Source organism: Budorcas taxicolor, chromosome 1 (assembly GCF_023091745.1).
Source record: "Budorcas taxicolor isolate Tak-1 chromosome 1, Takin1.1, whole genome shotgun sequence".
Classification (NCBI taxonomy): domain Eukaryota; kingdom Metazoa; phylum Chordata; class Mammalia; order Artiodactyla; family Bovidae; genus Budorcas; species Budorcas taxicolor.
The window spans coordinates 216512815-216526702 of record NC_068910.1 but is presented as its reverse complement, the minus strand read 5'-3'; the positions used below and the strand labels follow the sequence as shown (position 1 = coordinate 216526702).

At 44.5% G+C, this 13888-nt stretch overlaps 1 protein-coding gene across 5 annotated transcripts in view; it reads left to right on the top strand.

Annotated features, from left to right (window-relative positions):
- The window catches only part of METTL6 (methyltransferase 6, methylcytidine), a 64750-nt gene that overhangs the window by 2757 nt on the left and 48105 nt on the right, over positions 1-13888 (top strand). For 2 of the 5 annotated variants that reach the window (XR_008200182.1, XR_008200184.1), the window contains exons 3-4: positions 4774-4944; positions 10025-10166. Coding sequence is in view for 1 of the 5 variants with exons in the window: in XM_052649694.1 (XP_052505654.1) it covers positions 4774-4944; positions 10025-10166; positions 12735-12916 (495 nt within the window). In the remaining 4 variants the exon portion in view is untranslated. Of the gene's footprint in view, positions 1-4773; positions 4945-10024; positions 10167-12734; positions 12934-13888 lie in introns of those variants that run through there. The other 3 variants (XR_008200185.1, XR_008200186.1, XM_052649694.1) reach the window with 2 other exon arrangements.

Genomic DNA, 13888 nt, shown 5'->3' with positions numbered 1-13888 from the left:
GGGTCTAAGGAGACTCCCTAATTGCTCTGTTGCACAGGTGTCTCCTTTTGTCATTGACAGGTGTGTGAGGGGTGCTTTGGCAACGTGCACATATCTGTTTCCCATCAACCTTTCACAGTTTTAGCACCTAGACTTTATTAATAGTGATAGCACATTGTACTATAACCTACCTTCTTCGCTCTGCGTTATGTCTTGCCGAGTATTTTCATCCCAGTATATGTATGTCTACCACATTACATTTACCTCTTGTAGTATTTCACAGACAGGATGTGCCATATAGTAATAATTGCCTTGTTGATGATTGTTCAAATTGCTTCTAATTTTTTGCTCCGACAAGTCAGATTGATGTAATCAGAATTATGCGCATGCCTCAAACACGTGTACAAGTCTCTGTGGTGACTAATAGAAGAAATGGAATTCCTTGGAGGAAGCATACACATTAAAATTTAAATAGATAATGCCAGCTGTCCATCCAGAATTGTATCAATTTATAATTTCACCAATAATATAAAGATATTATTTTCCTCTATGCCATCAACATTTAACATCAGTCCTTTTTTTGCAAGCACTGTATAGCGAGTGGGATCTTAGTTCCTCAATCAGGGATCAAACCCACGCCCCCATGCATTGAAAGCACAGAATCTTACCTCCTGGGCCACCTGGGAAGTCCCACCGTCAGTCTTTTCTGTATCTCCCAATCTTATAGGCCATGAGGTGGCCAAAGTACTGGAGTTTCAGCTTTAGCATCATTCCCTCCAAAGAAATCCCAGGGCTGATCTCCTTCAGAATGGACTGGTTGGATCTCCTTGCAGTCCAAGGGACTCTCAGGAGTCTTCTCCAACACCACAGTTCAAAAGCATCAATTCTTCGGCATTCAGCTTTCTTCACAGTCCAACTCTCACATCCATACATGACCACAGGAAAAACCATAACCTTGACTAGATGGACCTTTGTTGGCAAAGTAATGTCTCTGCCTTTGAATTTGCTATCTAGGTTGGTCATAACTTTTCTTCCAAGGAGCAAGTGTCTTTTAATTTCATGGCTGCAGTCACCATCTGCAGTGATTTTGGAGCCCAAAAAGATAAAGTCTGACACTGTTTCCACTGTTTCCCCATCTATTTCCCATGAAGCGATGGGACCCAGATGCCATGATCTTCGTTTTCTGAATGTTGAGCTTTAAGCCAACGTTTTCACTCTCCTCTTTACTTTCATCAAGAGGCTCTTTAGTTCCTCTTCATTTTCTGCCATAAGGGTGGTGTCATCTGCATGTCTGAGGTTATTGATATTTCTCCCGGCAATAATCCCAGCTTGTGCTTCTTCCAGCCCAGCGTTTCATGATGTACTCTGCATAGAAGTTAAATAAGCAGGGTGACAATATACAGCCTTGATGTACTTCTTTTCCTATTTGGAACCAGTCTGTTGTTCCATGTCCAGTTCTAACTGTTGCTTCCTGACCTGCATACAGGTTTCTCAAGAGGCAGGTCAGGTGGTCTGGTATTCCCATCTCTTTCAGAATTTTCCACAGTTTATTGTGATCCACACAGTCAGAGGCTTTGGCATAGTCAATAAAGCAGAAATAGATGTTTTTATGGAACTCTCTTGCCTTTTCCATGACCTAGTGGATGTTGGCAGTTTGATCTCTGGTTCCTCTGCCTCTTCTAAAACTAGCTTGAACATCTGGAAGTTTCATGGTTCATGTATTGCTGAAGCCTGGCTTGGAGAATTTTGAGCATCACTTTACTAGCGTGTGAGATGAGTGCAATTGTGCAGTAGTTTGAGCATTCTTTGGCATTGCCTTTCTTTGGGATTGGAATGAAAACTTACCTTTTCCAGTCCTGTGGCCACTGCTGAGTTTTCCAAATTTTCTGGCAGGAGCGTAGTGTAGGCCAATCACTGTTCTAAGCACTGGGATGGAGTAGTAAACAAAACCCTCACCCACATTGGGCTTTTACGGTAGTATGAATTGTCTGTTCATACCTTTGTCTATTTTTCTGTCATTTTGTTTCTTATTTTGCGGATATATTCCGTTATATCTGTTGCAAACATTTCTTCCAGCTTATTAGGCATTGTTTTATGGTATTGTTTTATTATAGAATTTAAGTGATCACATCAAATGAATAATCATTTCCTTTTGAGGTACTAAGGTTTTATGTCTTTGGAGTTCTGTAATCACAGAGATATGCTTTTTATAATTTTGGTTAGAGGATTTTTAATTTGGAAAAGTTTGACCATTATTTCTCGAGTATTTCTCGAGCTCTTGTTTTCTCCGAGGATTCCGGTTATCTCTCTGTTATACCCTTTGCTGTTGTTTCACAGCTCTTGGATGCTGGCTTTTTGTTTGTTTGTTTTTAACTTTTTTGCCCTTTGCATTTTCAGTTTGTGTACTTTCTGTTGTCTTATCATCAAGTGCACTGATTCCTTTTAGGCAGTAAGCGTTCCTACTGATGAGCCTGTCAGAAGCAATTTTCATTTCTGTTACTATGTTTTTGATTTTTAGCATCTCCCATTGATTTGCAGTTTCTGTATCTCTGAAATTACCTATCTGATCTTGAATATTGTCCGCCTTTTTCATTAAAGCCCATCACACGTTAGTCGTAATTTTTTTGGTTTTTAACGTCCAAACCTGTAGTTCCAGGTCTGTGTCGTATTCGAGTCTGGGTTCATGGCTGTCTCTTCGCGCCGTGCTTTTTCTTGCCTTATGGTGTGCCTTCTTCTTCTGTTGAGAGCTATACGGGGCAGTGGGTAGGTAATAAGGGTTTGTGATAATCTAGACGGGAGCTGTGCGCTGTGTTAAAGTCTGTTGTTGCTATAGTTGCCTGTGAGGTTTGTTGTTGCTATGGGCCCGTAAGACTTCAAACCCTGGGGACTTGGTTGCTCCTGTTGGCTTTGGGTCTTTCCTTTGTGCTGCTCCCCATGAAGAGTCTGTCTCTCGTAGCTTTCCCACAAGTGTTTCTGTTTCTCCAGGAGTGGAGCTTTTCTTTCTCATCCCCTCCCCTCCTCTGTCATACTCCGTGGTCATGAGGCCATTCTCTGCAGATGAAGACAAAGTTTGGGCAGAGCAGTGCCCTCCCCAGGGGCAGTGATATTCCACCAGTGCCCCAAGGACCCAAGGCCCAGATGACTTTTCCCCTGCATGTGAAACCTTTTCTCCCTTAAAGGAGCTGAGAAGGTCCAGCCCCAGAAAGAGCCCCGTTCTTTTTGTGAGAGCCTAAGTGATGTCCTTGGTGGAAATACCTGCTAGGGTGTGGACATCCCTATGGCTTCAGCCCTGGGAGCTTCATGCTGCTTGTCACGTTTCTAGTTTTCTAGAGGCCTCAGGTAAGCAAATGCGTGGGTCCTGCATCTCCCTGAAGGCGCCTCTCCCTCTCCACATCTGGGGGTGGCTGGTGGTTCTTTGACCTCTGCTCTCTTGTGGGTTCACATGAAGTTGCTGTCTGTCCCGCTCATGGCCGTGGTAGGATAGACTCTCCGTCTCTCCACCTCTGCACTGGAGCTGGCATTCTTTGATTTCTCCTAGTGGTCTGCTGTCCTTTAACACAAGTGGATAGAGCTAACTGTTCAAACAGTGAATTGAGGGAGAAGTTCATTTTCCATTCCTGATAATCGTAACCTTTGTTCTCTATCTTTTTAAAAAATTTAATGTCATTTTGGTCACCTGTCTTCTATCATATACACTACTGATCCCTCTAAATACATGGGTCTGTGTGGGGACACTCTTTTGTCTCACCCATCCGTTGGTCCCCATTCTCAAACCACACTGTTTAGCGCTACATTTTGTAATGTGTTTTAATGTCCTGTAGTATGCCTCCTCCTCCATTGTTTTTCATCTAAAAATTGTCTTGGCTGTTCCTAAAGGTTTTCACTTCCAGATGAATAAAATTCACCTTACCAAATTTCTAGAAATCTGAGAATTCGGTTGAGATTGTAATAAACTCCAGTATATAAGCAGAGTTGTAGGTAGAACTGACCCATCCTATAACTTTATGTATCTGCTTATTAAAGTCCTTACATTAAAGAAAAGTTTATTATTTTTCTCCATAATGCTGTTATATATGTGTTGAAACCTATTACCAGAATGTACCAGGGACACACTTGTAGTTTAAAAAAAGTTTTCTTAGCTTGCTGCATCAAGCAACCACCATACCCAGAAGAAGGGTGGGAGCATCTCAGTAAAGGGAGCCAGAAGGACCTCTCATAGGATTCGGGGTTATAGTGGATGAGTCAGAGGAGGGTTAAGGGAGCAGAGGCAGGGTTTGATTTATCATCCCTCTGGAGTTACATGCTTCTAAATGCTCAGTTTGGAATATGTGATAGACTGTATACGCAGTTAAAAATAATTTGTTGATGTGTTTAAAAGAGGTCATCAATAAGGACCTACTGTATCGCACAGGGAACTCAGCTCAGTACTCTAGTAACATAAATGGGAAAAGAATTTGAAAGAGAAGATGCATGTATATGTGTGACTGAATCACGCTACACCTGAAACTAAGGCAGTGCTGTTAATCAACTGCACTCCAATATAAAGTGAAAAAATTTTAAAGAAAAAAAGGAACAGAATTATTTGTTAAAATGAGACCTTGCCCCTTGTGGCAGTATTGAATATCACATGCTTTAATGTCAAAATGACCTGTTAGTCTGTCTGCCCAGCAGCAGTGGTGGCTGAGTTGTGTGCAGCAGTGCACACATGGAAGTGGCGTCTCCACCTGTGCTGTGGTTTTCTGTGTGCATCAGCAGGGACGTTGCATTGAAGGTATTTTGTGTTTTTCTCTCTAGCAAAATCCTCTTTATGACACAGAAAGATGCAAGGTGTTCCAGTGTGATCTGACCAGAGATGACCTTCTGGAGCACGTGCCCCCAGAGTCTGTGGATGCTGCCACACTGATATTTGTGCTCTCTGCAGTTCACCCTGATAAGATGCACCTTGTCTTACAAAACATTTACAAGGTTAGTGATTGCGAGCCTGCATTTGAGGGTTCGACATCCTGACTTTTCACTTACCTTCCTTCTGAGGCTCACGTGCCGTCTTAATGCACAGTTTCCCTGTTCTTACAAGGTGGGCTGTGTAGTCAGTGTATGAAAAGAAGTTCTGCTGCGTGAAACATCCACCTTAAATTCTGATTGGCTTAGTGGCCATGGCTGCCCTTCAGAGCTTGGCCAGCCTTGGAGCAGCTGCCTGGGATCTGTGGAGCCCTGCCTGGGATCTGTGGAGCCCTGCGGTAAAGCGAGAGGAGCAGTGGCCCCCACACAGGAGCACACAGCGTGCTCGAGTTAAACCTTACTTCCCGATGTAGGCCGCTTCCTTTACCTCTCTGAGCCTCCGTTTCATTCCCTGTGGAGTGTTGAGATAATGGTTCCTAGATGTTGGGATTTGGAATAGGCTATCTGAGGTGTGTTCTCAGTGCCCGGGGCAGTGCCTAGTAGTGGCGAGTGCTCTTAAAAGGCAGCGTGGTCATTGCTGTCTCTCCCATCGTTGCCGTTAGGACCCAAGCTGCTGCAGCCACCAGCAGGCTGCTGCGGCACTCGGGGAGTGGAGTCGCACTTCCAAGTCAGGGGACTCGAGACAGGCCACCTTATCATCTTCCCTTTGATGGTTCAGGTGAAAGTGAAGGATTGAGAAAGCTGGGGAGTTAGACAGCTGGAAAAATATGGGAGTGGTCAGAGGGTGACTTGTGTGACATTGAAAGTATTGCCTTCACAGGTTGGGCAAGACTTTAGAACATTACTGTGGCAGTGAGTGATTAAGGTAAGGTGAAGGACAAAGTCTTTGAAAGAGAGAAGCTCAAACCATTGAATCCAGCATGTTTGGAAGGGTAATTCCTGTGTATGTTGAAATTAATTGGAGTTAATTGGAGTAGTGTATGGATAGGAGCATAAACCAGAAGACACATTCATCATGAAATCGAGGGAAATGACCCTGGAACTAATAGATGCCCTCGTGGCTCAGTGGTAAAGAATCCATCTGCCAGTGCAGGAGACATGGGTTCGATCCCACATCTGGGTTGGGAACATCTCCTGGAGCAGGAATTAGGCAAACAACTCCAGTACTCTCACCTGGGAAATCCCATGGGCAGAGGAGCCTGGCAGGCCATAGTGTCACAAAGAGTCGGATACGACTTAGTGACTCACAACAGCAGTTAATACGGGGTAGTGGGTGGTGGTATGATCTGATGACAGGAGGTTCAGAGCTGAAACTTGAGGGGAGAAGGGGGGATGCACAGAAAGGAGCAGTGGGGGCAAGGAGGACCCTGCCCCATGCCTGCACTTGGTGGTACTAGGGCCATGGGAGAAAACACTGCCTGCTTGAGAGGTGGCAGGGAAAACCGTGTCCTCAGGGGCCAGTCAGGTTGTTAGCACTGGAATGTGAAGGGAGCATTCAGGATACCAGTGATTTCACTGATGAAGGTTCTAGGGACTAGGAAGGAGCGGAAGACAGGAGTCAGGAATGTCTGGGACTTCGTGGGGATGACAGTGGCCACTGTCAGTACTGTTCATCCTTGTGCTGGAGGTCCCAGTCAGCTGGAAAGCAGCAGAGAAAAGAATGAGAAAGAAAGAAAACATTGTCTTCAAGTAGTGTGATTGTCTAAAGAGAAAATATTAAAGAATATTAATATTAAAGAATTACACAGATATAAGATGAATGTACTCAGTGCCACAGAATTGTATGCTCTATTTTAAAAAGTACCCTGCACTGTGTAATCTGTTCCACTTCATACTATATTTTACCCTTTTGTTTAAGTTCGAGGTTTTTGGTAGACTTTATTTTTGGGGGGGAAATTGACAAGTTGGTTCTAAATTTACATGAAGGAATAAAGAGTCAAAACATTCCTGAAGAAGGAGATGGGGAGGTTTATACCTTACCAGGTATAAAGGTTTATCACAGCTACAGTTATTAAGACAGACGGTATTTGCAGAGGAACAGAAAAGTTGACAAATGGAATATGGTAGCTTAGAAGTAGATCCATGTATGTATGGAAATTTGATAGTTGATAGAGGTGACATTGGAAGATCACTGGGGAAAGGACTGCTCAGGAAGTGATTCTGGGACCGTTGGTGGTCCGTGTGGGAAAAATCCAAAATTGTTTTCTGCTTCACATCCTTACACAAAAGTTATTATGTATGGATTTAAAGGTAGATTTAAAGACTTAACTGGAAAAGACAAAAGTGTAAGCCTTTCAAAAGAAACTATAGGAAAACATCTTTGACTTCAGAGTGGGGAAAATTTTCTCAAAGACTGAAAAGCATTCTGTGCGTGAAGATGATATAATAAAATTAGGAGTTTGTTTTCTTCAAACGATTAAGATGATACAAAGAAATTAGAGAGACCAGGTGGGAAAAGTAACTTAAAATCTACTCAACTGAGAGCCTTCCCTGGTAGTCCAGTGATTAAGACTCACTTCCACTGCAGAGGGGCATGGGTTTGATCCCTGGTCCTCTGTTTGGGGAACTAAGATCCCACATGCCACTCGCTGTGGCAAAAAAAAAAAAAACAAACAAACACAAAACTCTTCAACTGACAAAGATTAGTATTTCAGAATTTATAAAGAATTTTTGGGTAACAGTAAGAATGACAATGGAAAACCGCTCTTTTTATAGAAGAGAATATACAGATAGGAAGTTAACATATGATAACCCAGGAAATGGAAAATAAAACCTTAATGAGACACTATTAGATTATAATAAAGTCCAACGGAGCCGAGTATTAATGAGGATATCCCTCTTCTTGATTTAAATGAAAAGATATAGCATATTGTGTGTATTTTAGTAATAATGAAATGTTATGTTAAAACTAAAACAGAACACTGACCTGAGCTGTCTCAGTCCACACCTGGCCTCTGTTGTAACCTTTCTTATGCTAGTAAGTTCCATTTCAGCCTCCTTCTGTTTTAGCCCCCAGTAGAATTCCTTTTCCAGCTGACCTGGAATGAGTGCACAGCAGCAGTGTGAGGCCACCAGGTGACTGGTTCGTTAATTGGATATCATGTGCTTCACCAGGAAGTTAGCGGAAGCAGCAGTCTCTCAGCCTCTGACAGTCAGACACCCTTTGGGCAGCTCTCCAGTTTGAACAGCCACAGAAACATGCTGTTCATGGTAGAGCTAATTACTGTAGGATGCTAACACTGGGGAAAATTTAAAACCACTTAATTTTAAACTGAAAGGGAACCTTAAAGTTGGGTTCCCTCATTTTTGGAATGAAACGGTAAAGTAAAAATCAACTAAATTTGTTATTGGAAGACAGGATTTTGGTCTTCCCTGTGCCACTGACTTGCCTTGAAAGCCCAGGCAGATCACTTGTGCCCTGCGCCTCACTCACCAAGAGAGGGGCTGACTGATCTCACCCGCCATCTTTCTGGAGCTGCTGGGAGGATGAGAAAGCCCAGCAAAGGCACAGTCCTGCCTCAAAGGAGGTGTTGGTACCGTAATTTCTGTCTTACGGATGAGAAAGCACATTCAGAAGGATGACATAACTTGCCTAGGGTCATTCAGCCAGTGAACAGAAGAGCTGGCCCATGGATCAGGAGTTCCCAGATTCCTGAGCGAGAGTCCCATGCGGCCTTCCCTTCCTTCTGAAAAAAAGTGAGTCTCATACAAGTTAAAGTTTTCAGATTGTTTAGTTAGTCATATTTTAAAATTTAGCATTTCTGACCGAAGTAAGAGTGTTTTTATCCAAGAGGCTCTTTATTGACAGTATTTTAAATGCATGCTAGTGTTGATAAGAATTTGCTAAGTGAGAAAATCTGCGGCACACTTGGAAGTATTATGGACAGTCTTTCATATTCTATTCAGGAAGAGGAAATATCAAATTACCTCAGATATCAGCTATCTACTGTAATAGGTAATATCTGTCACATGTTTTCAAGATTATCTTGCTAATGTGAAGAGTCAGAATATACATAGTAAAATCAATGCCCCCTTTTGAAGACCACTCTCACTTGGTAATGTTACACAGTTTGAAAGAATACGCACTCAAAAAGCAAGTGTCACAGCGAGTACCTTGTTCTTTTCATTCTGAAAAGCATATGGCTGTTTGCCTTGTAGGAGAGGAGCGGTTACACCATGCTCTGCAGATTTTACCTTCCAGTTTTTGAAACGTCTGCTCTGTGACAGCTGTTTCTAAAGGCTGTGGTAAGGGGCTCCCACCGGGGCCTGGCACTTGCCCCTTCTCTACACACCGCACTGGCCTGAGGGTGCTCCGCCTGAAAGCAAGGAGTGCAGCGGCAGGGGGGAAGGGGTGGTGTTACCCCTCCCTCCCAGCCTCTCTGGTCTTGTCAGGAGTGAGGACAGAACTGAACTGACACTCCCGCTTCCCATCGCTGCCCGGGACTAACAGACATCCCCGATCCTCTCGTCATGCCTCTGACCCAAGTATGAGCTCGGACTTTGCTGTTTAGCAGCTGCTGTATGATGGTGGCCACATCACTTCCTTTTTCTGCTACCAGTCTCTTGGTCTCGGGATAATCACACTTTTCCTCCAGAGTTGTATGAAGACCTAGTGAGAAAATGTCTGGTCAGCTGTAGAGGGCTTAGTGTGGTGTTAGCATAGTGAGCAAGCCATACAGAATTGCAGTGCAGGAGCCCAGAACTGACACTCAGGCTGAGGAACGCCAGAACATCAGTAAAAAGCCAAAATGTATTGATTACGTAGATATTTAAAGAAACAGTTTGACTTACAGGGTCATGGATTAGGAGATGGCTAATAAAATGATGGGAGAACGTGCTAATACTTTAGTGAGGGTACTTTTTTCCCTCTGATGTCTTCAGCGTTTTAATTGGGACACTGGACTTCCAAGGGTGCTCTCCTCAGTGCTCAGGAGGTACCCCCCCAGCGCAAGGGACTCAGCCAGGCCTTACCACACCTTTGCTTGGCAGGCCCTTTGCCTTTGTAGTACGGGCATTTCAGTATGGCGCTTTTCATCACTGTCACAAATGTAAGCTATACTCATCCGTAAAATAATCAGGTTTTATTTTATAGTAAGTTCTGTCTGACAGGATCCCTGAGTTATGTGCAGCTTGTTTTGTTTCGTAGGTATTAAAACCAGGCAAAAGTGTCCTGTTTCGTGACTATGGGCTGTATGATCACGCCATGCTTAGGTTTAAAGCCGGGAGCAAACTTGCAGAAAACTTCTATGTTAGACAAGATGGGACCAGATCATATTTTTTCACTGATGGTAAGATTGCTGGAATCTGTCATGATTTCTGCTTCCTTGATTGCACTGTCCCTGTGGTCCTGCGTGGGTGGGGGCGACTGGACTCCACACACAGCCGCACGGCCCTGAGCCAAACCCTCACACACACCACTCACCACATCAGCTGTGAGCTCACAGGCTCTCTAGTGAGGGTGTCCAGTTAGTGAACCGAGTCAGTGGAAACGCTCTGCTGTGCCATGTGGATGAGGCCAGGAGCTGTGTTGGGAAGGCTGGGAGGGCAAACCAGAATCTTCACTTCGTTTCCTCAGAAAGCAAGCAAATAGGACAGGATAGTGCCTTGACATCACTTGAGTTTCACAAAGGTAAGAGACCTTCTTTTCTATAAAAGTGATTGAGACTTCTTAAGTACACAAACTTGCTAATAGAGGGGTCCTGAAAAGGTCATTTTTGATAAAACAAATGTTGACTATGATTTTAGTATTCTGAACATCAGTTCTAAGCCTGTTTTATACGGGAGTACCGTGTGTTACTGTGCTTTGCAAATACTCCGTTTTTCACAGATGGGAGGTTTGTGCAACCCTGTGTTGAGCAAGTCTATTGGCACCATTTTTCCAATAGCATTTTCTCACTTCATGTCTTGCAGTATTTCAGACTTTTTCATTAGTATTCTATTTGCTATGGTGATCTGTGATCACCTTTAATGTTACTGCTAAGACTCACTGAAGACTCAAATGATGGTTAATGATAAAGTATTTTTTAATTAAGGTATGTACATGGTGTTTTTAGACACAACGCTATTGCACACTTAAAAGACCACAGCATAGTGTAAACATAACTTGTATACACTAGAGAACCAGAAAATTTGTGAGGCTCACTTTATTGCTTTTTTCGCCTTTATTGCGGTGAACTGAACCCACAGTATCTCTGAGGTATGTCTGTAATGTGAACCGTAATATAATTACCTTCTTAAGCTCTAATTTTTACATTTGTTACTTCTTGAAATATTCTCTTAAACTCAAAAATTAAAGCTAAAAATTAGTGATTACCATTAAGACTACAAAAGCATGAAAACATACAGTGAAAATTAAAAATCTGTTTTAATGTTTTGGATTCATGAAGTCTGATTAAATCAACTATAAATAATTGAGAAGATGTAGTAACATCTGCAAAGTGCTTCAAAGTACGTCCTTTGGAGTCAGGCCCCTGACAAGAGTCCCATAGCCATCCTTTCTGTTTCACTTCACGTGGAGTGATCGTTGCTTGGGTCCACTGTCCCTTAGGCTGTCACAGCAGGTGTTTTTTTCTCTGCACCCTGTTACCTGACTGTCCCTGGTCGTGTCAGGGTAGATGAGGTGCTTGATGTAAACAGATGGAGCACGCACGCACGCACGCACGCACACACACACACACACACACACACACACACACTCACACTGTATGAGTGCATGCACACACGCTGAGTGAGCGCACAGAGTGAACAGACACTGTATGAGTGAGCGCGCGCACTGTGTGAACACAGCGCACACTGAGTGAGTGACCACACACACTATGAACACACTGGGTGAACACACTATGAGTGGGCACACTATGAGTGAGCACACTGAGCACACACCAAACACACTATGAGCACATAACACACGCACACTGAGTGGGCACACACACTATGAGCACACAGCACACTGTACAAGTGAACACACTACGAACACACTGTATTAGCACATGCTGTATGAACACACACTGTGTGAACACACACTATGAACACTGGATGAACACACACTGAGTGAGTGAACACACACACTGAACACACTGGGTGAACACACTATGAGTGAGCACACTGAGTGAGCACACACCAAACACACTATGAGCACACACTGAACACACGCACACTGAGTGGGCACACACTGAGCACACACTGAACCCACACTGTGTGCACACAGTGAGCACACACACTGTGAACACACAGCACACTGTACAAGTGAACACACTACGAACACACTGTATTAGCACATGCTGGATGAACACACACTGTGTGAACACACACACTGACCACACTGTATGAGTGAGTGCACACACTATGAACGCACGTATATGCTGTATGAGCGCACACACTTTGAACACACACACTGAGCATACACTGTATGAGTGAGCATACACACTGTATGGACTTTGTATGAACGCACACACAGTGAGCTCACACACACTGTATGAGCACACAGTATGAGCACACACACACCGAACACACTGGGTGAGCACACACTCACTATGAACACTGAGCACACACTGAGTGACCACACACACACTGCATGAACACACATATCGTATAAGCATACGTACACTGTGAGTGCAGGGTCTGGGCCTGTGCTGCTCATGGGGAGTCCTGATGGGTCGAGGAGCGTGTGACAGGTTGGTGAACCTCTTGGTGATGATTTGGAAGTTTCTGTTGACAGGCAGATGTAGGAGTGTGTCAGCTCCCAGAGCAGAGCCTTCTTACCCGCTTGCATTGAGGTTCTCTCAGCCCCGCGCTACACTGACTCTTGCTCAGGGTACAGTGGCATCCAGACTGCGAGCACTGGTGATCTTGTCTTCCAGAATTCCTGGCGCGGCTCTTTCTGGACGCAGGTTATGAAGAAGAGGTGAATGAATATGTGTTTCGTGAGACGGTGAATAAAAAAGAAGGACTGTGTGTGCCGAGGGTTTTCCTTCAGAGCAAGTTTCGAAAGTCTCAGAAGACCCCAGTTCCTGTTACCCTTGACCTGGGCCATGAATCCTGACCTTCCGCAATGTTGACCTCTGTGCCTGTCCTTGACGGGCAAAATTTAAAGTCACTCTTTATTTTGTGTATTTTTGTATTTTAACTTTTTTAAAAGAATATGTATACAAATAAAAATACAAATATATTAGTAGTTCCTGGAAAGGAAAGCTCTGTGGTGTAGCATAATGAGGTTCCACGGAGAAAAGCGCGAGGGCCCTGAGCACTCGGCGAGACCCACGCCATGCATCGCTCCTGCAAGCCTGGTGGTGCCTCCACGCAGCGCCTCAGACAGTCCCGTGGGAAAGGAGGCCAGGCAGACCAGCATAGCACCTCCAAGTGCGTGTTTAGCTTGAAGGAGTGCTCTCTTTTTCCACTGTCTCATGTTTGCCCATTTTCCTCTGCTTTGGTTCATTTGTGTGCCACCTCAACACCAGTGTCTACAAATTCCATTTCTGCTGCGTCTCAAGAACACCCCATGCCCCCCTGCCTTGTTCTTGGGACCCTGCACACGTCACCTGTCCCCGCACCCCTCTGGGACATGGGGTGGGGGCCGCCAGGAGGTCAGGACCGCCATGCCCAGTGCTGAGGTGGCCCTTGGGACCGTCCATAACCTGTTTCCCAAGGACTCCTGTGTGACAACTTTTACTTCATATAATCAGACTTCTTTGGACCTGCCAACAGAGGTTGATCCTGGAAGCCTTTATGTTTCTGTTTTTGCAGAAAGCTCCTGATAAGAACATGTGTCTGGAGTGTATTGTCTGGGCTGCCCACGCAGCCAGCCGATGCCCTAAAACCCGAGTCACCTCTGAGAGGGCGTGGCCCCCGCGGGGAGGGGCTGGACACAGTCATAAGTATTCTGTGCAGTGAGCTCCTGGAGAGAGGGACACACAGTGGGCTCAGACAGCGTGCTCGCCAGGCATCAGCCGTCTGCCGTCTGTCCCTGACTGGAGGGGTCTGACGGGCAGGAAGCAAGAGGAACTGCTGACTGTAC